The sequence below is a fragment of the Dama dama genome, chromosome 4 (assembly GCF_033118175.1).
Source record: "Dama dama isolate Ldn47 chromosome 4, ASM3311817v1, whole genome shotgun sequence".
Taxonomy (NCBI): domain Eukaryota; kingdom Metazoa; phylum Chordata; class Mammalia; order Artiodactyla; family Cervidae; genus Dama; species Dama dama.
Genome location: NC_083684.1, coordinates 61,243,094 through 61,270,853, shown reverse-complemented (window position 1 = coordinate 61,270,853; position 27,760 = coordinate 61,243,094). Strand labels below are relative to the sequence as shown.

Sequence of the window (27,760 nt, the reverse complement as noted above, 5' to 3'; positions counted from 1 at the left end):
AGAGGGGGACAGAGACCCAGGGAGAGGGGGACAGGGGCCCAGAGAGAGGGGGACAGAGACCCAGAGAGAAGGGGACGGAGACCCAGGGAGAGGGGGACGGGGACCCAGGGAGAGGGGGACGGGGACCCAGAGAGGGGGACAGGGCCCAGAGAAGGGGACGGGGACCCAGAGAAGGGGACGGGGACCAGGGAGAGGGGGACGGGGACCCAGAGAAGGGGACGGGGACCCAGAGAAGGGGACGGGGACCAGGGAGAGGGGGACGGGGACCCAGGGAGAGGGGACGGGGACCAGGGAGAGGGGGACGGGGACCCAGGGAGAGGGGGACGGGGACCAGAGAGGGGGACAGGGCCCAGAGAGAGGGGGACGGGGCCCAGAGAGAGGGGGACGGGGACCCAGGGAGAGGGGACGGGGACCAGGGAGAGGGGGACGGGGACCCAGAGAAGGGGACGGGGACCCAGAGAAGGGGATGGGGACCAGGGAGAGGGGGACGGGGACCCAGGGAGAGGGGACGGGGACCAGGGAGAGGGGGACGGGGACCCAGGGAGAGGGGGACGGGGACCAGAGAGGGGGACAGGGCCCAGAGAGAGAGGGACGGGGCCCAGAGAGAGGGGGACGGGGCCCAGAGAGAGGGGGACGGGGACCCAGAGAAGGGGACGGGGACCCAGAGAAGGGGACGGGGACCAGGGAGAGGGGGACGGGGACCCAGGGAGAGGGGGACGGGGACCCAGAGAGGGGGACAGGGCCCAGAGAGAGGGGGACGGGGCCCAGAGAGAGGGGGACGGGGACCCAGAGAAGGGGACGGAGACTCAGAGAAGGGGACGGGGACCAGGGAGAGGGGGACGGGGACCCAGGGAGAGGGGGACGGGGACCCAGAGAAGGGGACGGGGACCAGGGAGAGGGGGACGGGGACCCAGAGAAGGGGACGGGGACCAGGGAGAGGGGGACGGGGACCCAGGGAGAGGGGACGGGGACCAGAGAGTGAGAGACAGAGTCCAGAGAGAGGGAGGATGAAGACCCAGAGAGGAAATGGCAGCAATGAGGCAGAGGGTCCGCTGACAACACTGACAAAGTGTTGGGGGGACACAAAGACTTAGGTGGGGGCAGAGAATTGGATGGGTGGCGGGCTACATGACCCACAGAGACAGTGAGAAAGGCTTGGATAGGGTGGGGGCACGTAGACACACTCAAGAGTGAGCAGAAGGGGACAGAACCCTCAGGATGGGGGACAGGGATCCTGAGAGAGCAGGTGAAGAAACAACGGTGGAGAGAGGGAGACCCGTGAAGAAGGATGGGACCCCAAAGAGCTGGAGCGGCAGTGCTGGGATGAGCAGTGGGAGGTGTGGGTAGGCGGACGGGCAGGGCCACATGTCCCCTGCCAGCTCTCTGACAGGGACAGCTGTGGCCGCCTGGGTAACCTGAGCCCCCCGCCCCCCCGCACCACATTTATAGCCCTGGCCTGGCCCCATCCCCTGCCCCCAGATCTGAGTCCCAGGGACGGGAGGTCACGGGTATGCGTGCTGCAGCAGGATTCCTCTCACCCCTCGCCAGGGCCTCCATACTGGCATCCACCATCTCAGCAGAGTAGCCCATTCTGGCCAGAAACTCCTGGGAATCTAACCCCCCAGTCCTTCCTTGGCAGGGGTCTCTCCCTTCACATACATCCCTCCTGCTCCCCTCCCCCAGGGTCCAGGCTCCCCCACACTGGCCCACTAAAAATCTAGCTATTGTCTTGGCTGCTGCCAAACATGAATGCATTGGCAGCCCAAAGTCAGAAACCCTTGACTCCTCTCTCCTGGCCAAAGAGAGACCCCTTCATCCACCCCCTTCCCAGCTGAGAGGAGGAGGCGCAGGAGGGGAGGGGCAGGAGGGGACTGACCCAGAATAACTCAGGGCCCAGAGTAAATTTAGCCACAGAGAGGGGAGGGGAGAGACCCTATTGGCTGGGAAGTGGGAGGGAGGACCAGTGAGGGGGGTCAGAGGACTCTGAAGACAGCCTCAGAGGGGTGTCCAGAGGCTGACTGTGAGGACCAGAGGGCAGAGACGGGGAGGGACACAGCAAAGGAACGACACAGGGAGCCAGAAAGGGAAGGAGCCCCAAAGGGACAAGGAGCCCAACATCCATCCTCGAAGCCACAGCCGCAGCGGGAGCCAGCCCTGGGAGCAGCTCTGTGGCCCGTCTGTCCCCATGGGCCTCTGCTGGCCATGGCTGCACACTTCTGTCCTCTGGGCTGCAGTGGCCAGCCTGCTCCTCCCCCCTGCCGTGACCCAGCAGTTGAGAGGGGCTGGGCCCGGCCCCAGCAACTGGGACGACCATGCAGGAGTTCCGGGGCCCTCAGAGGACATGTCGGGCAAGTCTGACCACCCGATGCACAGCCACGGAGGCCATGGAGATGAGAACAGGGATGTTTCCACAGAGAGTGGGCATCATCTCTGGGGCCACGGAGACCACGGAGAAGAGGACGAAGATGTCTTCAGAGAGTCCCAAGGCCATAGGTACCAAGGCCACGAGGTGGGAGACGAGAACGTCTCTGACGAGGAGGAATACCCCAAGCATGCTCAGCAGGCCCTCGGACACAGACACCACGGAAATGAAGACGCGGATGATTCAGCTGAGCGCGGGGACCACTTCCCCAGCCATGGGAGCCAGAGCCAAAAAGACGAGGAGGAGGAGGAGGAAGTTGTGTCCAGTGAGCATCACCATCATCACATCGTCAGGCATGTCCACCGAGGCCACAGAGAAGAGGAAGATGAAGACGAGGAAGAGGAGAATGTCTCCACTGAGCATGGACACCAGGTCCACAGACACCAGGACCATAGGAAGGAGGAGGATGAAGACGTCTCAGAGGAACATGACCACGACCATGGCCCCAGCCACAGACACAGGGGCCACGAAGAAGATGATGATGACGGCGATGATGTTGTCTCCGCCGAGCGCAGACATCAAGTCCACAGGCACCGAGATCATGGGGAGGAGGAGGAGGAGGAGGCTGTCTCAGAGGAACATCCCCACCATCACAGCCCCAGCCACAGACACCAGGGCCACGAAGAAGAAGATGATGATGAAGAAGATGACGATGATATTGTCTCCACCGAGCACAGACATCAAGTCCACAGGCACCGAGATCATGGGGAGGAGGAGGATGAAGATGACTCAGAGGAACATCACCACCATGGCCCCAGCCACAGATACGGGGGCTACGAAGAAGAAGAAGATGATGATGAAGATGATGATGATATTGTCTCCACTGAGCACAGACATCAAGTCCACAGGCACCGAGATCACGGGAAGGAGGAGGATGAAGCTGTCTCAGAGGAACATCACCACCATCACGGTGGTGACAAGGAAGACGAGGGTGAGGATGTGTCCACTGAACACTGGCACCAGGCTCCCAGACATACCCACCATGGCCTTGGAGACGAGGAGAAGTTCAGCCACCCTGTTGCAAGCCACCAACCCCAAGGCCACAAGAGCGCTAAGGGGGAGGACTTCCCAGATTATAAAAAAGCAGCCCCTGGCCATGACCATCATGGAGTCCCCAAAGAGGAAGATGAGGACATTTCTGCCAGGCTTGGCCACCAGGCTCCCAGCCACAGGCAGCAAGACCACAGAGATGAGGGGACTGGCCACAGAGGGTCCATCAAGGAAGAGATTAGCCACCGGTCCCCAGAACACATGGGGGTGAAGGATAGAAGCCATTTAAGGGAGAGCGAGTCTGAGGAGGATGAGGAAGAGAAGGAAGAGGATCACAGCTCCCATGAAGAAGCTGACGAAGGTTCAGAGGAGGGAGGAGAAGGCACCCCGCATGGCAGCCTGGATGACCAGGAGGATGAGGAAGATGAGGAGGAAGGGCATGGCCTCAGCCTCAGCCAGGAGGAGGGGGAAGAGGAGGAGGAGGAAGAGAAGGAGGAAAAGAGAGAAGAGAGAGCTGAGGTTTGGGTCCCACTGAACCAAGACCACCAGGAGGAAGATGAGGAGGAGGCGGGGCTAGGAGAAGATGAACTCCCCTTCACCATCATCCCCAACCCGCTGACCAGGAAGGAGGTGTCTGGAGGGGCCTCCAGTGAGGAGGAGAGTGGCGAGGACATGGGTAAGTGATCTGACTGATTGGGGTGGGGAGGAGCAGAGTCAGCCTGGGTCATTGCTGCCCTCTTGTCCCCACAGGTCAGCAGGATGCCCAGGAGTATGGGAACTACCAGCCAGGGTCCCTGTGTGGCTACTGCTCCTTCTGCAATGTATGTCCGCAAGCCAGATCCACCCACCAAGCTGTTCCTAGACTTTGTTCCAGGGCTCTGGTGTGCCTTGGGAGGGTCATGAGCAAAGGAGACTCGGGGACAGTTCTGAGTGAACAAAGACACTTCTGGGGCCACCTGAGGGGCAGACTGGAGGCCAGGAGGCTGGGGAGGAGGCTCAGACAGTGGTCCAAGAGTGGGAGGGTGAGGCCTGAGCTGCACTTGCAGACCCGGGGACAGGGAGGAGGGTGCAAGGCAGAGCCTGGGGGTGAGGTGGGACAGGACTGGAGACTGACCGCCTGTGGGGGGAGCAGGGAGGAAGCAGGTGAAGAGACTACCCGAACGTCCAGCCCACGGTAACGAGGTGATGTTGCAGCACCTTGCAATAGGGCAACCAGAGGGTGGCAAGCCGGTTGGGGGAAGATGACTGAGCTCAGTGTTGGAGGTGAGGAGGCCGAGACGTTGGGGAAACGTCCGGCGGGCTGGGTGGAGCACTGGTGGACGGCTCCCAGACATTTCCATCTCACCTGGCTCCTCTGGCCCCCAGCGATGCACTGAATGTGAAAACTGTCACTGTGACGAGGAGAACATGGGAGAGCATTGCGACCAGTGCCAGGTGAGCGTTCTCCCAGACTCACGGATGCCCCAGGTTCAGGATGGCCCGGGACCAGCTGAGCACCCCCGGCCCCAAATCCTGGCCTCTGCCCGCAACCTGACCTAACCCCTTACTCTTGATGTAGCCTTGACTCCAAACCCGATCCCACCTCTGACCTTAACCTCCACCTAGCTAGTCTCCTCCGCCCCTGACCACCTCCTACCTCTCTCTCCCTATCCTCGCCCCCAGCACTGTCAGTTCTGCTACCTCTGCCCGCTGGTCTGCGAAACTCTCTGCTCTCCCGGTGAGCATGGGCGGGGCCCAGGAGGAAACCGGGTGAAGGGGCGGGGCCTGATGGGGGCGGGGCCAACCTGAGGAGGGGACCGGAAGGCCGTGGGCGTGGCCGTGTGGGGAGGCGTGGTCGAGGCGGGGCATCTTTGACGGGAATGGGAGGGGCACCGAGGGGTGGGGCCCGCATACAAGGAAGGTTGGGGATAGATGCCAAAACTAAAGGGGTTAGGATTGCCTAGAGGATTGAGGGGCGAGCCTAGAGCCGAGAGGGTGGGGCCAAAGCAAGAACGGGGCTCCTGAAACACCCAGAGCCGAAGGAATTCATTTGGGAGAAGGAACCCAGAAAGGCGGGCGGAGCTAGTCCTGATCCTGGACTGAGGGAAAAGTGACCCCCAAATTCACCCGTGGTGTACCCCTCAAGCCTCTTCTCTCCCACAGGAAGCTACGTGGACTATTTCTCCTCGTCCCTGTACCAGTAAGTATATGGAAGGGAAAGTTTGAGGGCTCCTTTAGAAAGGTGCTGTCCCGCTATGAATTACTGGACAACCCTGGGATTCTGTTTCCCCCTTGGTGAAACGGGCAGGTTAAGGACCTCTAAGCGCCCTGGGGTGAGCTAGGGACACTTCGACTGTCCAATCTCTGCGTCCTTCTCTCCAGAGCCCTGGCCGACATGCTGGAAACTCCGGAACCCTGACCCAGCCTCGCGGCTGTGGCGCAGACATACCTCCCTGGCCCTCCAACCCCTTTCCACGAGCCATATTTATTTCTCTGAATAAGCGTGCTCCCGGAGACCTCACTGTCAGGCGTGGGGTCGTGGGTTTGAGGGAGAAGGGGCCTGAACTCCTCGAGGTGTTTGGTTTGCTAGGTCCTGATAAATAAATCAGTCAACACGGGAGCTTTTTGAAACAGTTCTCTTTACCCGTGATCACTGAGTGACGCCTGGGGCAGGGAGGCCGACCAAGAGTCGGGGGCGAGGGCTCCCCCACCGTCCTTCCTCCCCCCACGCCACGTCGCCCAGTGGCATCGTGGAAAGAGGGTTCTCCCATGCAAACCCCGGAGCCGGAGCGGAACGGGGAGCGCAGTTCTGCACCCCGTACCACCGGGGCACGGACACGGCCACAGCACGGGGGGCGGAGGGGCCTCGGGGACACGAGACACTGGGGAGAGAGAGGGAACCCCGCCCGCAGCTGACCCCAGGCACCGGCAACGGGACGCGGCGGGGCGGGGCTGAGTGGCACAAGGGGCGAGGCTTTTAGCAGCGAGTCCTCCCTCCCCTCCTTTCGGACGAAGAAGGAGGACTTGGGCCCCGCAACTGAGAAGAAAGAGGAGGGGTCAGCCTCTCCCCGCATGCGGCCCGGGAGGGAAGCCCCGCCCCCTTCCCGCGGGGGAAGGGCACCCATCTCCCATCGGAAACTGATCAATAAATTACAAAGTAGAGGAAAGGGAGGCGGAAGTTTGGGGCGGGATTTCTTCCTGCCCTCTTCTTCCCCCCTCTCAGTCCAGTGCATGTGGTTTGGTCCAGGCCCAGTCCATTTGTGAGGCGGGGACCAGCATCCCCCGTTCGTCTGTACAGATGGTCCAGTCCGCGGCGCGAGCTCCCCAGTAAACTCTCCCCGGCGAGACCATACTGTGGGCAGGAGGGGAAACAGCCCAGCCTCTGAAGGGTTCTTCCGTCCGAGTGAGGTCACCTGCATTGACGCCAGGCGTGAAGATCCACTGTGCCGCCCCGATCCCCAAGATCGCCCAGTACGGTCCTCACCTGGAAGCCTACACTAGCAGGAATAGGTCCGGACAGAAACGCCATCTGCCCGGGAACTCCCAGAAGTCTGGCCTGGAGGGAGAATGAGCATTGGTTCAGTAAAGCGGGCGCGCACACACACCCGCCTAGTGAGCATTGGTTCAGTAAAGCGGGCGCGCGCGCACACACACACACACATCCGCCCAGTGAGCATTGGTTCAGTAAAGCGCACACACACCCGCCTAGTGAGCATTGGTTCAGTAAAGCGGGCGCGCACACACACACACCCGCCCAGTTCCTCCTCCATCCAAGCGTCCTCCCTTGGATTCCCCCTCCCGAGAAGCGAACGACCGCCTGACTCCCTCCAGGCCAGTTTCCAATCCTTTCTCAAAGCCTCAGATTCCTTCAAAATGCCCCAGGTGACACTGGACGAGTTCATTTCCCACCCTGGAAAACGGGGTATGATGGGATTAATCCATTCCACACCCTGAGGAGGGAGTTGGCTTGTTGGAGCGGTCCATTTGTCGTGGGTGGGGAAAAAGGGACTAGACCATCTCAGAACCCGGGGAGGCTGCTGGAATGTGGAGATGGTCCCTCCCCCGACATCTAAGAAGGGGAGGGGAGCAGAGGCTGTCCCATTTGGGATCCGCCCACCTTCCGGCTGCAGCTTGCGGAGAGGGAGCCCCGGCGAGCCTAGAGCCCCTGCTGCGGCCGAACGAAAGTTGGGGGGCAACATCTCAGCTGAGTCTGGGGTTACGCCTCGGAGGTCCTTCTCTCGGAACATCTTCCGCCAAGATGGGGAGCGGCTGAAGGACTTGGCACTGTCCTAGGTATAGGGGTGCAGCCAGCTAGTGAGGGACTAGGGCCGCGTTCCGACTTCGCTCCTCCTTTTGACCCCACCCCTCTCCCGCTCCCTTCGCTCCTTTATCCCCGCCCCTTCCCTGGCACCGCCTCCAACCGCGACTCGTTGGCCAAGTCAAGCCCCACCCCTTCAGCTGCGAGCCTAGAGGGGCCGCTGGGAGTGTGGAGTACCCTATGCTTGCTGCTGCTGCGCCCACCTCATCCAGCCGCCTGTCTGTGCCCAAGGAAATGAGGTTGCTGAATTCCTTCTCCAAGAGCTGCCGGGCCTGCAGGGGAGAGGTGGGAGAGAGGCTGCAGCATTCAGTCTGCAAGATGGGGATGCCCAGTGTGCCCCGGGCCCGGCGGCAGCTCACCTGCGCATTCTGCGTGGGGATCTGCAGAAGCAAGGCCAGGTCGGAGTAGTCGAAGGTCTCGTCCAGGGCGAGCAGTGCCCCGTGCACCCCGCTCTCCGTGAGGTTCGTGGCGAATTCCTTCAGGCCCAGCCCGGACACCCAACCCATGACCCGCTCATTGGACCACACCATCACGTCTGGGGATGGAAGGGACCCTCAGTTGCACCCTTCCTGGGGCCTGGCCCTTCTCATTTATCCCATATCTCCAACCCCATTTCCTCTTCCTGTCTCCACCCCGGCTCTCCTGGCCTCCCTCCCCTTCCCTGTTTATGCCTCCTCCAACTCTGTCCCAAACCCCTCCACATGGCTCCCAGGTGGACTCATACTTTTCTACTCACCCCGGATCTGGGTCTGACTCTCTTCCCGCCTCCGCTCCAAGTCCTTCCGGTCATAGTTGAGCCGTTTCAGGCACATGATCCCATAATGCAGACTCACCCTGAGTAGCAGAGAGCAGAGTCACAGAAGAGCCCCCACAACCCCAGTGACTGTTTTCCCTGTTGCTTGTGGTTTTCTGGGAGAGGCTGGGGAATTGCTCCACTGGATCTGTTCTATTGATTGCTGACCTTCCCAGGAGCCGGGGTATTTTTAAAAAAGCAGTTCCTGTTAGCCAACCTGTAAGGGGTATGGGGTCAACTAGCCAAGCTGTCTCAGGCCTTGGACAATTCCTAGTGGGCCATCTTAATGAGTGGAAGGGGCACAGGAGTCTGGATTTCCTAACAATCCAGGCTAAAGGACCAAAGATAGTCCAAGATGAATTCCACATAACTGGTCCTATTTGCCAAAGACTCTCTAGAAGTGGGGGCCTCCCCCACTTGGACTGTTGACACTAGCCAGGCAACCTCACCTGTGAAAGCTGTCCACCATCTTGAGCTGGCCCCGGAGCTCCTTCTTGTTAAGATGATCTAACATTCGGGCATCCACCAACGACTCCATGAAGTAGCTGCGGTATTGGGGCAGGCCCAGGCTGGGCAGCCAGTCGTTCCCCACCCATTCGTGGTTCATGTCGCCATATGCCAGGATCTGGGGCCATGGGCAGGTGGGGGAGTAGTCAGGCCTTCTGACCCCTTCCCATGTGTGTATGAAAGGGTACAGACCAACCCCCTCTCTCCCAAATCCAAGGTTGTTCTTTCTCTATCCCACAGCAGGACAATGGCCAGTCTCTGCTCAGGACAACGGGCAATCCAGAACTGTTTCCCTCTCCTTCATAATGACCTCACAGACCCTTGTCTACTCAAAGCACCATTATCACTTGAGAACTTGCTGAAATTGCGGAATCTCAGACCCTAGGCTACTGAATGGAAATCCTCATTCTCACAAGAGCCTCAGGTGATCTGAACAGTACATTTAAGAAGTACTAGTCCAAAAAAAAAAAAGTACTAGTCTAGCATCGTCCCAACTCAGAACAATGGATCAGTCCAATATCACTACTCCTCCAATTCCGCACAACAGATTCTTCCAGCATAGCTACCTCCCCAACAAAGGACAACGGTTTCATCTACCACTCTTGCGCTGTCCCAAAACTACTAGCCCGATGCCACATCTGGCCCAGGACAATATTCTGGATCCACCCCAAGTCCTTCACTCCTCCCGGCATGAGCAAACAATCCATACCTTGGGCTCTTGGAAACAAAGACCCAACATAGCTCCTCTACCTCAGGTGAGTTCATACCTCTTGCTCTCTTGAGAATAAAATGTACCTCCTTCTACCCAACTTCTCAACCTGATGTACCCTGCCCAGTCCTCCACCCCGCCCCAAATGCTCTCCCTTTTGCCCCAGTACAGTGGAACAGCCCCACATCCCTCTGCCGTAGGGCAAAGAGCCGCTCAGCGTTTCCCTCTAGTTACAGCAATGAAACAGCCTCTGGAGCCCGCGCAACCAACCATAATGGGATGACCCGTGCACCACTGACAATGGAACAGTCGGGCTTCTACACCGACCCCACCAAGCCACAGTGACAGCCCAGAGCAGCGCTCCGCGCAGCGCCCCCCCGCGGTGAGGATGGAATGCTCCGGCGAGGGGCGGGGCGGGGCTCGGAGAAGGAGGGGCGTCCATGCAGCGTGCACAGCCTGTTCATGCGCCCACGACCCGCCCCGCGCCCCCTACCTGCTCCCAGCTGATCTCCTTGGTCTCCTGACCAGTTAGTGGGAAGAGGGGAGAGAAGGGGTGGGTTAAGGGGCAGGCGGAGGAGGGCGGGAGGGACAAACGGACGGACAGCCAGCCACAGACTCACCCGCCACCCGGCCCCTGCCCAGGGAAAGTTAGTGCCACCCCCAAGGCCACCGGCATGGGGCACTCACAGGCTTGGTCGTCGCGGTCAGGGACTCCATCTCCTCGTGTGTCATCCACACGTTTCCTGTGGACTGAGGGGCGAGAGGTGTTACGGAGGTTGGGAGAAAGCTTCTGGACAGGGGAGGGGAAGACAGTCGTGCTCCTGGAGGAGCCGAATTAGCCATGGGAACACATAATTTTATGTATGGAACAAAATGATAAAATGTTAGAAGGCAGTAAATGCCATGGGGTGAAAAAAAATATAGGTGTTCATGTATGATGGAACCGGTGACTAGTTTAGCTGTTGAGTTAGGGAGGCCTCTTGGAGGTGGTGACATTTGAGCTGAGACCTCAGGGATGAGTTGGAGCCAGCCTTGGAGGTAAAAAAGAAGGACTGGTGCTCCAAGAAAAGAGAGCAGCAAGTGTCAAGGAGCAGAGTAGAAAAGGAGCTGGGGAAGGGGCCCCTCATCATGGGACTTGTAGAGAACCATATGAATTTGGGTTTTTCTCCGGGATAGGATCCTTCTGCTGCGGAGTGTAAGACAGACTGAGGGTTGGAAGTAGAGGGGAGGCAGGGAGACTTGAAGGGTGTCCCACCCTCAGAGATAATCCAGGTGAGAGATTGTGCAGAGCAGGGTGTATCTGACAAGACAGAGCTAGAATGAGCGGACTCAGGATTGGCTACTCTGAGGACGGTAGACGGGGCCTACAGCAGGGGCTGGCATTGGCCCTGGACACTCACGGTGCGAGAGGAGGCAGGAGCAGAGGGTGAGGTGAGTGAGACCATCTCCTGGATGGCAAGGCGCAGCTTGAGCCGGTGCAGTGGGTTGCTGATGCCGATCTCACGCTGGATCTCCGTGTCTGACAAGTTGGCCATGATGGCACCACTCTTGACATTGGCCCGGCAGGCGGCCACATACCACGCAGGCATGCCTACCCATAGCTGGACCAGAGGGAGAAAGTGAGGGGGGGAGGTGGTATGAGACAGAGAAGCAGAGATATATCACAGGAGAAATGGGAGAAGGACAGAAAGAAAGGGGGAGAGGGAGACAGAGAGGTGGGGAAAGGCAAGTGGGGAGAAACAGAAAGACAGGAGTGAAGCAAAGAGATCAAGAGTCAGAGGGAGACACAAAGAGATGAAGGAGGACAGTCAGACGGGTGAGCCCAGAGTCAGAGGGGAAAGAGAGAGATGGGGAGAGACAGAGATGAGAGGCAGAGAGGCAGAGAGAAAGAAGCAAAACACATTGGGAGAGAACATGGCAAGAAATCCGGGGAATGACAAAAACACAGAGATGAGGAGAGAGGCAGAAAAATAGAGAAAGAGAATCCCAGAGACAGAGGCATGGGAAGACACAAAGAAAGAGATAGTAGGACCAAGATGGGCGTGGTGAGGGGTGAGGGGAGAAGGAAAAAAAAAAGCAACAGGAAGGTCCACAAGAAACCTGACCCCTCCCAGGGCCTCACCCCCCAACTCCCTTCCCCGGACACCTCTGGGCGAGGAGGATGGCACAGGGTCAGCCAGCCCTGGCCATGGGGTTCTCAAAGGGATTGGGGATGAAGAGTCAGGACATTTCTGGACCCCAGTACCTCTAGCCAGGAGACCACAGTGGGCCCATCCCAAGCAGCAAAAGGCAGGCCCTGACGGCAGGCCTCTTCCAGAAGTTCATGCCTGAAGAGAGAGGGCCATGGCAGGAGGTCTCAGGGGTAGAGACACCTAGCCCTCTCAGATGGCTCCCTTCACCAACTGCTCCCCCCGCCTCCACAAAAACAACTTTTATGAATGTAGAATACATGGCAGAAGGTTAAAAACAGAAACACGTGACTCTTTGTAATCCCCCTCCCCTAACACACATGTACACACACACCAAACAAATGAAAAGAGGAGGGGGAAAAAAAAACAACCCTCTAGGAGTTCCCAAATTTCCAAACAAGTTCAGGATCTTGAACACCCCTTCCCAGAATTTTCTTACTTATGACCAACCCTCCCCTGCACACACATCACACACCCACACTCACTTCCTCTTGTTCCTTCGGTCCTTCTCTCCTGGGCCCGTCAGCTTGGCTAGCCCCAGAGGGTCAGTGGCCAGTGTCTCGTCTGAGGGTGTTCCAGCTGGAGGCAGGGAGGGGCCAAAATTTGGAGAGCCTCAGAGGGGAGGCAGAATCTTTGATGCTGGGGGGTTGAGAAGGATGCCAGGAAAGCAGAGGCCCAGAGGGATTAGTAAATGAGGCCACACAGAGGGAGTGATAAAACCACACAGGAACCAATGTCACCTCCTAGGCAAAGAATTGGAGAAATCCCCCACATAGAGCTGATTCACTGGACTGGCCTTGGTAAGGTGGCAGGGGTATGCTGCTAAATACTTAACAACTGGCTTCCTGGGGAAGAAGAGGTATTTCCTGATTGGTAGCATTTGCCAATTTCCATGGTGTAAATAATCCCACCAATTTCAGGCCACAAAATGTGATGTCAAAGCAGCTCATAAAATTTCTGAAAATTTGACTAACTTGGATTTCACAAGTCAGACAAGCAAGCTCCACTCTATTTTAAAAAAAAACAAGTAAATGAAATAAAGAATTCATTTGTCCAACAGTCACTCAGGCAGGCCTCAGAGTGCCCTTCTTGCCCCTTCTCCTCCCCTCAACTTCTGCCAAGGTTCCAGTGCTCAAAATGCATTACCAAATGATTGGGGACAGGGTTGTATGTCAAGTGAATATGTAAAGAAGGAGGAAGGAAGGAATAAAGAAAGGGAGAGGAAACCGGGACTCACCCAGAGAAGAGCTGTCCCGACCTGGTGGTCCCATTCTCCCCTTCTCCTTCTTGCCAAAGAGACGGCCTATGGATGACTTGATGCTCTTCTTCTTGGGAGCTTTGTGCAGGGAATCTGGGGTGCCCTCACTGGGTGAGCAGGACAGAGTGAAGGTAGATCCCATCTTTAGTCTTTGTTCACTCCCATCTCCTCCTCCCAAGCAAGTCCCTCCCTGTCTCGTCCCTTATTCTTACTGACCTTCCCCGTGATGGCCCTCCGTCCTCCAGGGATCCCGCCTGCAGTGCCAAGGCTTGCGTCATTCTCTCAAGGCGGGCAGAGCGAGGAGTGGGAGGTGGGGTGTCTCCTGGGATTGCTGGCCCCTCCCCTCGGGGAGCCACAGCTTCCTCCTTAGGGACATGGTTCTGTAAGAGAGGCAGAGTTGCTACACTGAGTTGGAGGGATCATATTGGGGGCTCCTCATTAATTGGGAGGTATACCAGGTGTCTAGGATACCCCTGATTTGGACTATCACTTCTAAAGATAGGATAGATTAAGTGGGAGTGAACTGCAGAAATATAAAGGCAATAACTGCAGTCCCTCTGGAGCTTGATGAGCCCATATTTCTACTATCTTAGCTTCTGGTGTCAGGAGTGGGATCTGCTCAGTCTCAAGGAAATCTAATGAGTTACAAGTTCTGAAAATAGGAAAGCTGAGTTTAAGGCAATAAAACAGGGTTATAGCTCTTGTGCCTGCCTCTAAGGTCAATTCTAGGCTATCATGGTATTTCTCAAATGTATATTTGACTAAATATATATATATTCTGTGGTCAGTGGTTAAGTGGTTAAGACTTGGTGCTCTCATTGCTGGAGCCCAGGGTCTGGTTGGAGAACTAAAATCCAGCAAGCTGCATGACATGGACAAAAAATAAATAAAAATCCTATGCAGAAATTTAATGCCTAAAGTAGGTAAAAGTAGAACAGATCTGACTAAAGTACAAGTTAGGGTTCAGGAATCCAGTGACTCAGCCTCCCCTTTGCCCCCCTTTTTTACATTTTAAAAATTATTTATTTTTAGCTGCACTGGGTCTCCATTGCTGTGCCTATGCTTTCTCTAGTTGCAGAGAGCACAGGCTACTCTTTAGTTGCAGTGCATGAGCTTCTCATTGCAGTGGTTTCTCTTGTTGTGGCGCATGGGCTCTAGAGCACAGGCGCAATAGTTGTGGTGCACAGGCTTAGCCTCCCCCCAGCATGTGAAATCTTCCTGGAGAAGGGATCGAATCCATGTCCCCTGCACTGGCAGGCGAATTCCCAACCACTGGACCACCAGGGAAGTCCTCCTTTGCCCTTTGAGTGAGCTTTTAGCGGAAGCTAAGGTTGCTATCATTGGTGTGATGATTATTGTTGCTGTTTGTTAGGGAGCCCTGTTTATGACCTCCCACCACCACCACCACCACCAAGCTGAGGAGACTTAAGAATACTCACAGCTTTGTCGGTGCCCTCACGGGCAGGGCTAGGGGGTGCCAGACGGGGTGTTGAGTGGCCAGAGCTGGGAGGGGAGGGGCTGGCGAGGGTAGAGGTGGTGAGGGAGGGGGGCAGTGAGCAGCTACTGCGGTAGCGGCCCAATGAGTCCAGGCCAGAGCCTGACACCCGGCTCTCCAGCTCTTCTGCCCTTTGTTCCGTTGTCTCCTTCTCCTCTTGGATTAACCTGAGGAGGCAAATGGGGAGATGGGATGAGAGGACGGAGGCAGGCAATAGGAGAGGGAGCCTGGGGGGACTTCCCTGGTGATCCAGAAGTTAAGACTCCATGCTTCCAATGCAGAGGATGCAGGTTCAATCCCTGGTTGGGGAACTAAGATCCCACGTGCTGCGTTGCACATCCTAAAGGGGGAGTCTGGGGATCCCAATGGACCAGGAAGGCTTGGTGGAGCAAAAGTAATTCTGGGGAAGGCACAATGAGATCTTGGTGGATCCCTGATGGCTTCACAGGTTCAAAGGGAGTCAAGGGACCATGCTAGGCTCGGGAGGTCGTGGAAAGATTAGGGATGACAGGATGACCAGAGCGTGCCTCAGGATGACCCTGATGATGACCAGGCAGCTCTGGAAAATCATAAATGGATGACCCTGGGCAAGAGGTCAAGTTCTAAGGAGGACAGAAAGAGCAAGCTTATAATAAGAGAAAGGTGAGATCAGGGACTCTGAAGTCAATCTGGGATCTGGGAGGGTCATAGAGACATTTGGTGAAAGTCAATATCTCCAGTCAGAACAAGTTGGAATGGAAGATGGTGGTCAGGTTGATGTGTTTGCTGGGGCCCATGCAAAGTGTGTTATCAGATAATTGCTAAGAATTGCTGGGGAATCCAAGTAGACTTTATGTGATGGGGGAGTCTTAATAAACTGAGGATTTTTGTTTTATCAGGTAGAAATTCTTGCTATCTAGAGTCGAGGTTCTTAAGGTGTTTAGGATTGGGGACCTCGTGTTGAGATGCTTAGGGTACCAGGAGTCTCTGGGTAATGGTTGCTTGAAGTCATGAAAGCCGTGATATAATGGACTCTCGATGGATTGGATTGGATTTTGATTTTTAATTTTTGGTATCTGAGGGTGCAGTCTTGGGTATTTGGGGAAATTGTGAGTACTGTTTGGGGGGGGTGGTATATAATGTATAAATAGCACATAGGAGACTTCCGGGTATTTCCTCAGGGATTCCTGAATAGTGTTGGGCTGGGAGAACTCCTTGAGGATGGTTAGGAAAGGAGTTGGGCTTAGGTATTCAGATCAGTCTCAAGAGCTAGAGGGGCTGTGGACTTAGCTCAGGTAGGACGAGAGAGAACTGGGCCAGTGCTCACTTGATCTCTTTGTTGATGGCCTCCAGCTGCTCCTGAAGCATGATGGCCAGTGTCTGAACATCAGCCTGCCCGCTGGGGGACAGCAACTCAGCTCCAAACATCCCCTCGGCCTCCTCTTCATCTGAGCCATCCAGCTCGCCAGGGAATGGAGGTGGCATTGACCCCGCAGGGGCAGACCTCTCCCACTCCTGTCTCTGTGTGGAGACAGAAGGATGACAGGTGGACAGGGGCCAAAGGTGATGCTGGGTCTTCCCTCACTGCTTCTGACCTTTCCCACCCTCTATGACCCTGCCCACATCCACTGACACTAACTGCCCTCACCCTGTCCAGTCCCCACAGTTTCCCAAGCCCACCTTTCTTTCTTGGTGGGTCCCATTTTTTGATCACCCCTGACACTCCCCACAACCTTCCCTGAGTCCACTGTTTCCTTTGACCCAGCCCACTTCTTTTCTTCACTTAGCCCCATCCATTCTAGGATTCTACACCTTGCATGTCATCTCCCCAAAAACCCTCTTCCCAGCCCATCATTCCTCTAAAGTTCTCACCAGGCAGCAGGACATCCACATGAGGAGACATCAAGGCAAGTGGGGATGATGGAAGAAGAGAAGACAGTGTGGGTCCAGGAAACCTTACTTCTCAACTAGTCCCCGCCCAGAGCCCTGCATACTGGGCACCACCTCCTACTACTGCCCTCCCAGGCCCTGCTCAGCCCAGGCCCCAGAAGTGGCTGCTGACCTTAGAGGGCTCATCCTTGACCCCTGACCAGCGGCCCCTCTTGCTTGCTCGGCCACTGCCAGCCCCATAGGGGTCCAGGTGGGCGCCAGAAGGTAAGGTGGGTGCCTGAGAGTAACGGAGCTCCAGGGCACTGCCAGGGAGAGATCTGTGGACACGGAGAGGGTGGAGACCAAGGGGTCAGGAAAAGGAAATAGAGGTCAGTGGTCATGTGGAAGGGCTTGGGGTCAGAGGACTGGAAGAAGGATCTTGTGTTAGAAGTCAGGAAAAAAAGGTCTGGGGCCAGAGATCATGAAGTCAGGGGTCAAAAATAAGAGGGGCCGGTGGAAGTCTCAGGCGGACAGGGAGGGGGATGGGGAGGCTTGGGAAGCAGAAGGGATGTGCTTGGCCAAGGGGGCCCCGTGGGCACAGGAAAGTTACTGTCACCTGGAGTAGGACGACGGTGGCCTCCCCCGAAGCTGGTCAATCTCCATCTGCATCCGCTCCATCTCAGCCAGGAGCTGCTCCTGGGGGAGGAGGTTGGAGAGGCCAGGTCAGAATCTGCCCCCTTCTGAGATCGGCCCCTCCCAGCCAGGCTGATTCCAACCCCAGCAATGCCTGCTCTGTTTCTCTGGCCCTCAACCCCCAGGCTCCTCCCTACCTTGTTGAGCAGCAGCTCATCCTGAAGCTTCTTCATGTTGGCAATCTCCTCGCTTAGTGAGTTCTGTAGGGGAACAGGGGTGCAGTGAGGGGCCTGACCCTGGAAGCAGTCTCCAGTGCAGTCTCCAGGCCTGAGGGGACCCCCAAGGGTAATGGGTGAGCTGGAATGGTGAGCTGGAGGGGAAGAAGGTTGTGGAGTGAAGATGCTGCTGAGGAGAAGGGAGTCCCTGGGAGCCCAGAATTCAGCATCCTGTGTAATTTCAGTGGATTCAGAGTTTGAGGGTCCATAGGGTTATAGGCTTGGGGAAACGCCAAGAATTCGGGGTATAGGTGCCCCAGAATTCAGCACTAGGGTGCTCGGGTGAAATAGTGCTGGTCCCAGCAATACAGCAGTCTGTCAGATTCGAATTCGGGATGCCTAGATTTGGGGAGATCTAATATAATGGTTTGGGGAAAGGCCTGGGGCCCCACGATTCCAGTTTATGGGAGTCCTAGATTGGGGCACACCTTCTCCTCCAGTGCCCCCATGCGCTCCTTGAGGTGAAGCTGCAGTCGTTCGTTGGACTCGCTCAGCAACTTGTCCACTGTCTCAGACAGCCGTTTGTTGTGGTCATCATTCATCTTCTCCCGCTGCCGGGCCTGCCCAGAGGAGAGCAGGGCACAGGTGCTGAGCCCTGAGCACTGCCCCTGCTCCCAGCTCCCATCCCCTTCAGCCCACCCCCTCATCTAAGGCTCATCCCCCAAGCCTCAAAGCCCCCTCACCCGCTGCAGCTCCTGGTTCTTCTCCTCCAACTGGGCCTCCAGCTGCCGAAGCCGCTCCTCAAAATTCCCATGACGTTCCTCAGCCTAGAAGTTGGAACCCATGGCATCTGACTGTCCCACTAGGACCCGGTCAGGCCCCAGACCCCACCTCCTCCATGGCTGGCTTCCAGGCCCCGCCCCTGGAGCTCCAGGCTCCTCCCCCACAAGGCTCCAAACCTTGCACTTGAGTCTCAAGCCCTGCCCTCTTCTATAAGCTCTGTCCCCTTCTCAGTTCAGGTCCCACCCATCCTTTTAGTCCAAACTAGAAAACACCCCTGAGTCGGTTAGATCCTCCGGAGGAGGAAATGGCAATCCACTCCAGTATTCCTGCCTGGAGAATCCCATGGACAGAGGAACCTGGCGGGCGCTACAGTCCATAGTGTTGCTGAGTCGAACACGGCTGAAGCGACTTAGCAGAGACCACCTCCCACCAAACCTTTAGGCCCTTCCCCCATTCTAAGTCACATCCCTTTCTAGATCCCAGGCCCTGCCCTTTCCATCTGAATTCAGGCTGTTGGTCTTCAACCCCTCCAGACTCCAGGCCCCGCCTTCTCTAAGCTCCTCCCCTTCGCCCCAGAGACTCAAGGCCCCACCCCAGGCCGCCCTCACTTTATTGAGAGCAGCCACGCGCTGGGCCAGCTGGGCCTCAATTTCTGGCAAGGTCTCTGCCTTCTGCAGCGTCTGCTGCAGCTTCTGCTTGGCATCGTCCAGCCACTCGGCCAGCTGACGGCTCTTCTCTTCACTCTGGGGGACACAGACAAAGGGAAAGGAGGAGCTTGGTCATATGGGCCACAGCCTCGCCCCTATCGCCCCTCCCCGGCTGTGCCCCCACCTGTCGGTACAGTGACTCCTTGCTGGCCAACTCGTTTTCCAACTTGTCGTTGGCGTCGTGCAGAGAGGTGGCCTCACGCTGGGCACTCAAATAGCGCTTCTCTAGCGTTGTGATCCGTTCCTCCATATCCTCCCGCTGTGCCAGCGCCTGCAGAGGTGACAAAGGACCGCGTGGACTACAGCTCCCAGAAGGTCCTGTGGGTTGCCTAGGCTTAGAACCTCAATTCAGGCACCCCAGGGTACACTGGGAAATGAAGTCTCTTGCCATCTGGGCGTCAGAAAGATGGAACCACACCTGCCAAGAGCTCCTGAGAATAGCCAACGTTACACTGCCTGCCCTCTGCCACCTGACAGATAAAATGGTGGTACAGCACCTCCCATAAACTTTTGGGACAGTATTGGCTTATCATATGGAGACCTAAGGCCCAGGGGATGGAAAGTCTCCACTCTTCTTGGCCCACTCAAAAACCCAAGTTTTACATTTTTCAGCAACTTCTGACACAACTCGGATTTAGAATCACAGAGCAAATGCCCTAGGGTCTCACAGAGAACAAAAGTCCCTTCCATCTGGGAGGCAACATCCCCCAAGACCTCCCAAGGTAGCACAGGTTTATAAAACCAGAGAAGGTGTTCCAGGGTCTCATGGGGAATGGACTCCTGCCTAGAAGCCGGTGTGGTGGGACCACACTTCCTAATAAGGCCTCGGGCCATCCACACTTCAAATCTGAGGTAAAAGCCCCAGTGGATGATGAAAACAAAAGTGCTCTCTCTTCTTTCTCATTCAGGGCTTTAAAGAATCCATGCCCTACATTTCTCAGCAGTCCCTGGAGCGTGGGAGTTAAGGTCAAGGAGCCTCAGCCAGGATGGGGTGAAATACAGCCAATGGAGTTCAACTAAGAGGTGGGAGAGAATTTCCCAATGGTAACATAAAAACTACAACCAGATACTGGGTGACTACCATTTATGTGCCATGTACCAACTCTCTGACAAGGGCCATAAATCCCATTTTACAGGTGAGGAAACAGGCTCAGAGAGGAGAAGAAACTGCACTCATTGTGGACTGAATCCAGGTTCATGAGTTCTGTGACTATGGGCAGAGGGGAATAGGGAGGGTTCGGGGGGAGGGACAGAGGGCAGCCCAGCAGGGGCTCCGGCCTCACCTCCTTGAGGTCGCGCTGGAGCTTGGCGTTAGCTTCCTCGGCCTTACCCAGCTCGCGGTGGGCGGTGCCCAGCTCCTCCTCCAGCTGACTCAGCTGGCGGCACAACACCGCCAAGCGCTCCCGCAGCTGGCACACCTCTGCCCGCTGCCGCTCCAGGGCCTCCTCCAGCTCCGCCGTGCGCCGGTTCGAATCCCCACCAGGACCCAGGCCATTGGCAAGAGTCTGGAATGGGGACAGTGAGGGAGGAAGGCACAGAACTCAGATTGGGTAACACAGAGATAGAATGCAAAGAGAAAGCTGACGGGGGTGAGAGGGAATCAAAGATCAGTTAAGGGCCATGGGGATCACAAATTTAGCTAGCTGACCTGAATCAGAGGTCAAAGGTCAGCTAGAGTCTGAGGGATTCAGATGGCCTAGGGTCTGTGAGAATCATACCAAACATTACAAGGACCACCACAAAGTCACGTGGCTGAGTAGGACCACAGGGATGGGGGCCAGTGAGGAGCAAGGAGACAGAAAAACGTCCACCTCTTACCTGCCCATCCCCATCCTTGCCGGGCTCCTCTAGCCCCGACCGGCGCCTAGACAGCTGCTCTCGAAGGTTCAGAGTCTGGCAACAGGAAAGGGAGATCAGGGTGAAGGGGGTCCTACAACCCCCGTTTTACTTCCCACTGGCTCTGGTCCTGCTGGGGCCACACTTATCTCATAATCTACCCTTAGGCCCCGTGTCCTCGTATCTCTCCTTAGCCACCCACCAGAGAGGAAGCCACCCTTAATCTTAACCCTAAGGTTAAGTCCTTGTGCCCAGACTTACCCCACCCAACCATTTCCTACGAAGTCGGTTCTTTCCCTCAGCCGCCCCCAGCCCTGCTTCTCACCCTAGGCTCACTGTCACAGAGCGGTCCTCCACTCCCCTTAGTCCTGCCCAGTGAATTTCACCTTAGGAACCCGGTTCTCCACAGCCCAATCCTACTGGTCCTGTGCCCTAGTCCTGTCCCTAGTAGATTCTAGGACCCACCCAATCGACTCCACCCCATTGGTAGTTCACTAGTCCCGCCTCCTTCTTGGCCACACCCCCACCTCCTGATTGCTCAGCTCCAGCTCTTCCTCTAGGACTGCCACCCGCTCCAGCGCCATTCGCAGCCGCTCTCGGACCTGAGGATGGGGGCAAGACTGAGTGAGATGGAGATCAGACCCGATCGAGGATAGCTGATGCAGAACACCTTGGGATGGACCTGACAGGACAACATTATCATTCCTCTATTTATAATAGGTGTGCAGCCCCAACCAGCTAGTAAGGCAGCTTCACCCACTGGTATACCCTATCCCATTACTTTTTTCCATTATCAGGTCTCTGTCTGCAATAGTCTGTTTCAATTTCAAGACAGTCAACATTCTTCCCACTTGGGCTATCTCCAACCAATCACAGCCAGAATTTCTGCCATTCAAGACAGCCCCAGCCGACCACAGGTTTCTGTTCTACATGCAGTCTCTTCTGATTCTCATACCTTCTCATCCAGGGCCTTGTGGTGCTCGAAGAGGGACTTTAGAGCCTTGAGTACCTCCACCTCGGAAGAGACCCCGCCCGGAGACTGGGCCTGGCGCTTTACCACGGTCATGCGCAGTGACCTCTCGTGCCTGGACACCAGGCATTCCAGGTGTTCTAAGAGAAGCTACAGGGATAGAGCACCGGGCCAAGGAAAAGTGTCAGGGGAAGAGAGGCAGAGTGCAGGAAGAGGATTCAGACAGGTGGGGCAGACACAGGGAAGAAGTGGAGCCAAGTAAAGAGGTGTGAAGAGAGACAGATCCGGAGAAGAGAGGGATAACAGGTCGGGGGTGGGGCGGTCAGGAAGAAGTGGTACAGAAAATGAGAACAGTTTTGGAGATAGGGGAGGGGACATGAAGGAAGGAGGGGACCAGAGGAGACCCGCCCAAGTTGTGGAAGCAGGAAGAAGAAAGGAAGGCAAGGCAGGGTATAAAAAGATGGGTCAGGCTTTAAAACCCAAGGCTCCGCCCACCCTGCCTAAGTCCCGCCCCCAAGACGCCTCACCCGTGTATTGTTCCGCTCCGCCTTCAGCTCGGCAATTTCTTCCTCCCGTTCCAGTAACTGTTCCCGACACAAGTTCAGCTCCTTCGTCAGAGCCGCAAACTCCTGACCAGTGATGAGCAGAATTGTACAATCAGATCAATCGTTTCCCCATCTCCCTCATCCCAAAGGACTCGGAGGTTAGTAAGTCCCTCCCCTCTCGGCCAAGTCCCGCCCCTTCAAGAGACCTAGGCCCCGCCCATCACAGGCAAGCCCCTCCTCCTTTCAAGAGTCAGGTCCCGCCCCTTCCTGCCGTCCTCCCCCTTGCCCTCGCGAGCCGAGGCTCCGCCTCCCTCAGGCCCCGCCCTGGCCCCGCCCAGACCTGGGGCAGCGCGATGCTGAGCTGGCGCTGCAAAGAGTCCTTCTCGTGGCCCAGCTCGCGCAGCCGCAACTGCGCCGTAGCAAGCCCATCCTGCGCTTCGCGCAGCGTCTCCAGCAGGCGCTCGCGCTCGGTGAGCATCGTGACCATGAGGCGCTCCAGCTCGCCGCCAGCCTCGTCCGGGCCCAGTGCCGAGCCCCGCCGGCCATCCTCGCTGATGGTGGGCATCACCTCGCACATCATGGCGGCGGTGCTGGTCTGCGTGTACCGGGAGGGGGCAGGGAACCGAGAGCGGCTTCGTCAAAGCGCGGGCAACAAAACTGAGGCACGGTCACTGGGATACTACATAGTGAGAACTGAGGCTAGACAACCCAAGCAACTGCACAGCAGAAACGGAAGCCCATCCATTCCGATCATGGTGCAAGATAAACGGAAACCCAATGCTCTCAGGAAACCAGACCTAGATGAGAACACTTGGAGAAACTGAGGTCAGACTTCATCTGACAACGGGCAGCAAATCTAGACTCAGCCTATTAAGAGAAACAAAGGCCGAATGACCCACTCCCTGAGAGAAAGTGGAAAGCTTGGAAGCCCGTCCCCTCCCACCCAAGGGCTTCCCAGGTGGCTCAGTGGTAAAGAATCCACCTGCCAATGCAGGAGAAACAGGTTCGATCCCTGGGTGGAGAAGATCCCCTGAAGAAGGGAATGGCAACCCACTCCAGTATTCTTGCCTGGGAAATCCATTGGGTCCCACAGAGTCGGACATGGCTGAGTGCACAGGCACTCCCCTCCAGTCCATATCCCACCCCTGCAAGGGGCTCAGGCCCCTCCCATCACTGGCACTGTGGGAAAATCAGTCTACCTATTCTGGCCCTGCTGAGAATTCCCTTCAACCTCACTGTATGAATGAGAAAACTCAGGCCCAGGAGAAGGAGACTATGTCTTCAGGAGGTCACAAAACCAGGGGTCACAGGATGAGGTCACTGGTCATATACAGGGGTCACCTGTATAATGTCACAGGGATGGTCCTCAACTGCTCTTCAGCCCAATTCCTGCCTCCTTCAACTGCCCAGGTATCTAGATATCTAGTTACAGGAGAATCAAAGACTCACTGCAGGCAGAAGGAAAAAAAGATGGCATGGACCATGCTAGCCACTTCACACTACACAGGAATCCTAGATCCAGCTACTTCTTCCCTCAGGTCACAGGAATCTAGGTTCCCCTGTCCCTTCTGTCCCCCAGAGAGAGGAGTCTGAGCCTCCATCCTTCTCCTCCCCAGACCCAGAAGTCAGAGACCAGATCTTTCTCCTTCCAGGGCACAAGAGTCTGGGCTTTCAGTCTCCAACTGTATACCCAGAAATCTCAGCCTTCAGATTTCTCTTCCCTCGGAATCCAGGCCCCCAGGACCCAGGAGTTTGGGTGCATGAGCCGTGGGCGGGGATGAAGGAAGCTCTCCTGAGACACTCCCCCTGCTCACATCAGGTCAGACGGGTCTGGCTGGCCCAGCCGAAAGCAGGAGGGACTTTCACTCTGTTTTCTCCTTTCTTTCTCTCCCTTCAGACAGAGGAATAACCGGTTCTTAGAGTGGATAATTCCCAGCCCCACCCAATATTTGGACTATATCTACAGCCTGGGACTGGAACCTTGGACTCCAGGGAGGAGAGGTAGGGACTGAGAGCCCCAGGACCTGGGAGAGGAGGCAACTAGGTGCCTATACCCTTGGGTCTTTGAAGAGGTATATCTAGGAATCTAGACATCTGAGTCCCAACAGAGAGGTCAGATTCAAGAAAATGTTTGTAAGAGAGCAAGCCAGCCTTAAGTAAAAAATCAGCATGGTATCTAAAACTCAGAACCTACTAATGAGATGCAGCTAGGGATGTTTTCAGGAGGCTGCTCTAGAACTTCAGATTCCCTGAGAAGGAAACAAAACTCAGCAAGGTTAACTGTAGAATCTAGAAAGACACAGTACAGCATGTAGAAAGGATATATGCTTTCACATTTACAATGTGCTTGGGGTAAGAGCCTCACATGGGACCAAATAGAGGGGCATATTCTGGAACCCAGGTCTAGAACCTTGAACCAGCCAAGAGCAATCCAATAACTTACAAGAGTGTCTGGTTCACCCTAGAACCCCAAACATAGAGGGGAGGGTGATGATATCTAAGGACAGACCTAATGCAGTGCTTAACAAACCTAAGTCAGAAGACATAAACAAGAACTCAGAACCTACCAGGGACGAAAGTATAACACAGAATATAGCAGAGGTCACATTCTTGGTTTCTTCATGTGTCTAGATAATGTTAGAACTCAGAGGGCAGAATATTTGCTCTAGAATTCAGAACATGCCCTGGAGCAAAGAAAAAAACCTAGAAAATAACAAGAAGTTTGCCTGGAACTTAGAACTGCCTGGGGGAGAATGCTGAAGGAGGCATTCTGGCAATTGAGAATTTACTGGCATAAGGACTGAGCTGGCAAAGGAGGTGGGGGTGGGGGTGGTGTGTTCTAGAAATGAGGACATTTCTAGGCTGAAGACTCCAGAACAAGAGAGAGCCTAGAGCATGTTTAGAATGCTGAAGTGGCAGATGGAAGAAGCCCACAATCCACCAGGGGACAAGTTCTGAGCCAAGGTCACACTAGGGGAAAAGATAGAGAAGGTGGGGATGGATGGGCTTAGAATACAGAACCTGAAGAACGAACGTGCAGTGTAATCCTGGGGACTTAAGACTGTAGAACTGGATGGCATATAAAATAGGGAGGTGCAGGGACTTCTCTGGTGGTCCAGTGGTCAAGACTCTGCCCTTTCACTGCAGGGGGTGTAGGTTCGATCCCTGGTTGGGGAACTAAGATCCCGCATACCTCACAGCACAGCCCAAAAATAAATAAAATGAAATATGGAAGCATATTCTAGAACTGATAGTGCAGTTTGGAGAAAAGCTAGAGCCCATAAATGGAACACACACATACACATTCTAGCACTGAGAATGCCCCTGGGAAAAGAACAGAATCTAGAACAATGCCAAGGATGTGGCTAGAACCTAGAACACACCCAAAATGAAATTTTAAAAGAAAATAAGCAAAGACTGGCTTCTTAAAAATTGGAATATGTCAGGAATTACTTGGTGGTCCAGTGGTTAGGACTAGGCACTTTCACTGCTGGGGCCTGGGTTGGATCCCTGGTCAGGGAACTAAGATCTGTGGGGGAGGAAGTGAAGGGGGGAGGAAGGAACATGTCTAAGGGGAGGAAAGTGGGATCAGAATTTGGCTTGGGAGCACTGACTAGAAATTTGAATTTACCTGGGGAACATCATGACTCGAATTTAGCATCTAACCTAGAATTTAGAACATACCTTGGGTGAAAAAGGAACAGAGATGTTCACTGGGAGTATTCTAGGATTTAGAAAGAATTCCACAAAGCACTGCCAGGGTGCCTGTTTAGTTGGAAATATGGAAGACAATTCTAGACCACAAAATGAACCTAGGTCACAGAGCACATCTGGAGGAAGGGATGTATGCTCGGCTTATCAGTCTGAGAATGTACTTGAAAGATGGGGCATCACGATATGAAAAAATCATGATGGGGTGCTGGAAGCATCTCAAGAACCTGGGTCTCAGGGGAAATATTGGAAACCCCAGGAAGCCCAAAATCTGAGATGATATGGGGATGAGGCAGGGGTTTTTCAAGGCCACCAGAGTTGATGGGCAATGGTGAGGCTGTAGGGACTTGGGTTCCTAAGTGTAACAGCTGAACAGCTAGATACTTTGGAGGTCACAGTTGGGGGACTGGACTCCTGAATCTTTGTGGAGGCAAAATACAGGAGATGGAAGTTTGGAGCCTGAGTCCTTGTTGGAAGGAAGGGCAGGGGTAGATGACTTTGATGGGCAGTACAGGAGATGGGTTCTGAACTCCTGGGTCGCTGAGGGGAGGCAGGATCAGGAACAAGGCATCTAGGTCTTCAAGGGGGAGGACAGGCAGAAGCCAGAGAATTGCATTAAGAATTGCATTCTGAGCCCCTGAAAGGGAGGAATCATGGCGCCTGAATCCCTAAGGAGGCAGATGCTGGGGTGCCAGGAGGCTGAGTATACTTATTGGAGGGGAACAGAGTTTTGAACTGGGTCTCTCAAGGGGGCAAAGGCTGGGAAACTGGATTCTTTCCTGGAGGGGGTGAAGGCTACCAGCTGGGGCCTCTAACCAGAGGAAGTGAGGACTGACAAGGCACCCAGAGCGGGTAGGATCTGGATCCCCGGATGCCAAGATCCCTAAGGTGGACCAGGCAAGAACATTCAGGCTCCGACTCCTCAAGTAGCAGCTGGGGTCACCGCAACTGGGGTGCTAAGGATGGGGCCGAGAGCCTGGCCAGCGGAATCCTGAGGCCCAGGCGCCCAGGTCGGGGAGGGCCTGGGTATTCCCAGGTCAAAGGCGCAGCGAGGGGGATCCCCGCGCCGCCGGCGCCCCCTCCCCGGCGGCGGCAGCAGGAGATGGGGGAGGCAAGGCTGCCGAGAATGGTGACCATGGACAGCTCCAGAGCGGGCCTGTGTCCAGGGCGGCCGCTGAGCCGGCCTGGACCGAGGGACTCGGCCGGCTGTACAAGCCGAAGGACCGGAGATGGGCTGACTGGGTCCCTGAATGGGGGGCTATGCGGACGCGACCGGGGGAGGGGGGGGCCGGCGGCTCTAGCTGGGGGAGTCTGACACAGCCTTGGTCTGTGTCGATCTCCCAGGACTGGGCCCAGGAGGAGGATCTTGGTCCAGAGGGGATTCCCGGGGCTGACCTGGGAAATTAAGGCTCCTGGGCCCTGGAGGAGGCGCAAGGCAGCAGTACGCCTGGGATCCTAGGGTTCGGTTGGGGACTCTGAGAGCCGGGAGGGACACGCCTGAGTCTCTGGGGTCGGGCTGTGAAATCTGGGCTGTAAGGTCCTCGGGGAAGGAGAAGAGAATCCAGGTTCTCGGGGAGGCGGGGGAAGCTCGGCGAGGGGTCCCCGGGGTGGGCGCTGCCAGGCGGGCCGGGCTGGGCTCTTACCTACCTGGTCCGCGGCGGCTGCGGGCGGAGCTGGGCTGCAGAAGGGACGTGGGGGGTGGGGTGGGGGGACCGGGCGGGGCCCCTGGCGGCGGCCGGGGCCCGGATCTGTAGCTCTGGAGCCCTGTCTCCGCGGCTCGCGCGGCTCCGCGTCTCTTGCTCCGGCTTGGGCGCTTGGGACCCCCTCCCCTTCACCGTCTAACAGTCCTTTA

At 56.2% G+C, this 27,760-nt stretch overlaps 2 protein-coding genes across 5 annotated transcripts; one reads left to right on the top strand and one right to left on the bottom strand.

Annotated features, from left to right (window-relative positions):
* Positions 1–992: 992 nt before the first annotated feature.
* Positions 993–11,085, top strand: HRC (histidine rich calcium binding protein). Of its 4 annotated transcripts, XR_009692482.1 has the most exons (8): positions 993–4,088; positions 4,163–4,233; positions 4,778–4,846; positions 5,075–5,129; positions 5,555–5,591; positions 9,250–9,433; positions 9,557–9,764; positions 9,949–11,085. XR_009692482.1 is itself a non-coding variant. In XM_061139805.1 (6 exons), exons 1-6 carry the CDS (start codon positions 2,186–2,188, stop codon positions 6,775–6,777), a joined length of 2,274 nt encoding a protein of 757 aa, XP_060995788.1. In that variant the 5' UTR covers positions 993–2,185; the 3' UTR covers positions 6,778–6,815. The 4 variants fall into 4 exon arrangements, 2 of the variants coding, with proteins under 2 accessions (XP_060995788.1, XP_060995789.1); XR_009692481.1 differs by having other exon boundaries at positions 9,250–9,764; XM_061139805.1 differs by lacking the exons at positions 9,250–9,433; positions 9,557–9,764; positions 9,949–11,085 and adding an exon at positions 6,639–6,815.
* Positions 6,020–27,606, bottom strand: PPFIA3 (PTPRF interacting protein alpha 3). The gene is made up of 30 exons (XM_061139804.1): positions 27,556–27,606; positions 22,538–22,792; positions 22,180–22,281; positions 21,638–21,802; positions 21,210–21,284; positions 20,665–20,739; positions 20,130–20,351; positions 18,971–19,117; positions 18,748–18,882; positions 18,100–18,183; positions 17,845–17,976; positions 17,339–17,401; positions 17,125–17,204; positions 16,702–16,846; positions 15,967–16,160; positions 14,605–14,827; positions 13,382–13,545; positions 13,145–13,272; positions 12,393–12,486; positions 11,964–12,045; positions 11,119–11,319; positions 10,406–10,468; positions 10,212–10,238; positions 8,952–9,127; positions 8,446–8,543; positions 8,069–8,244; positions 7,913–7,981; positions 7,509–7,680; positions 6,876–6,947; positions 6,020–6,743 (listed from the first exon to the last, which is right to left on the bottom strand). The coding sequence occupies exons 2-29, from the start codon at positions 22,775–22,777 to the stop codon at positions 6,889–6,891; spliced, it is 3,591 nt and encodes a 1,196-aa protein (XP_060995787.1). The 5' UTR covers positions 22,778–22,792; positions 27,556–27,606; the 3' UTR covers positions 6,020–6,743; positions 6,876–6,888.
* Between the last annotated feature and the right edge of the window lie 154 nt (positions 27,607–27,760).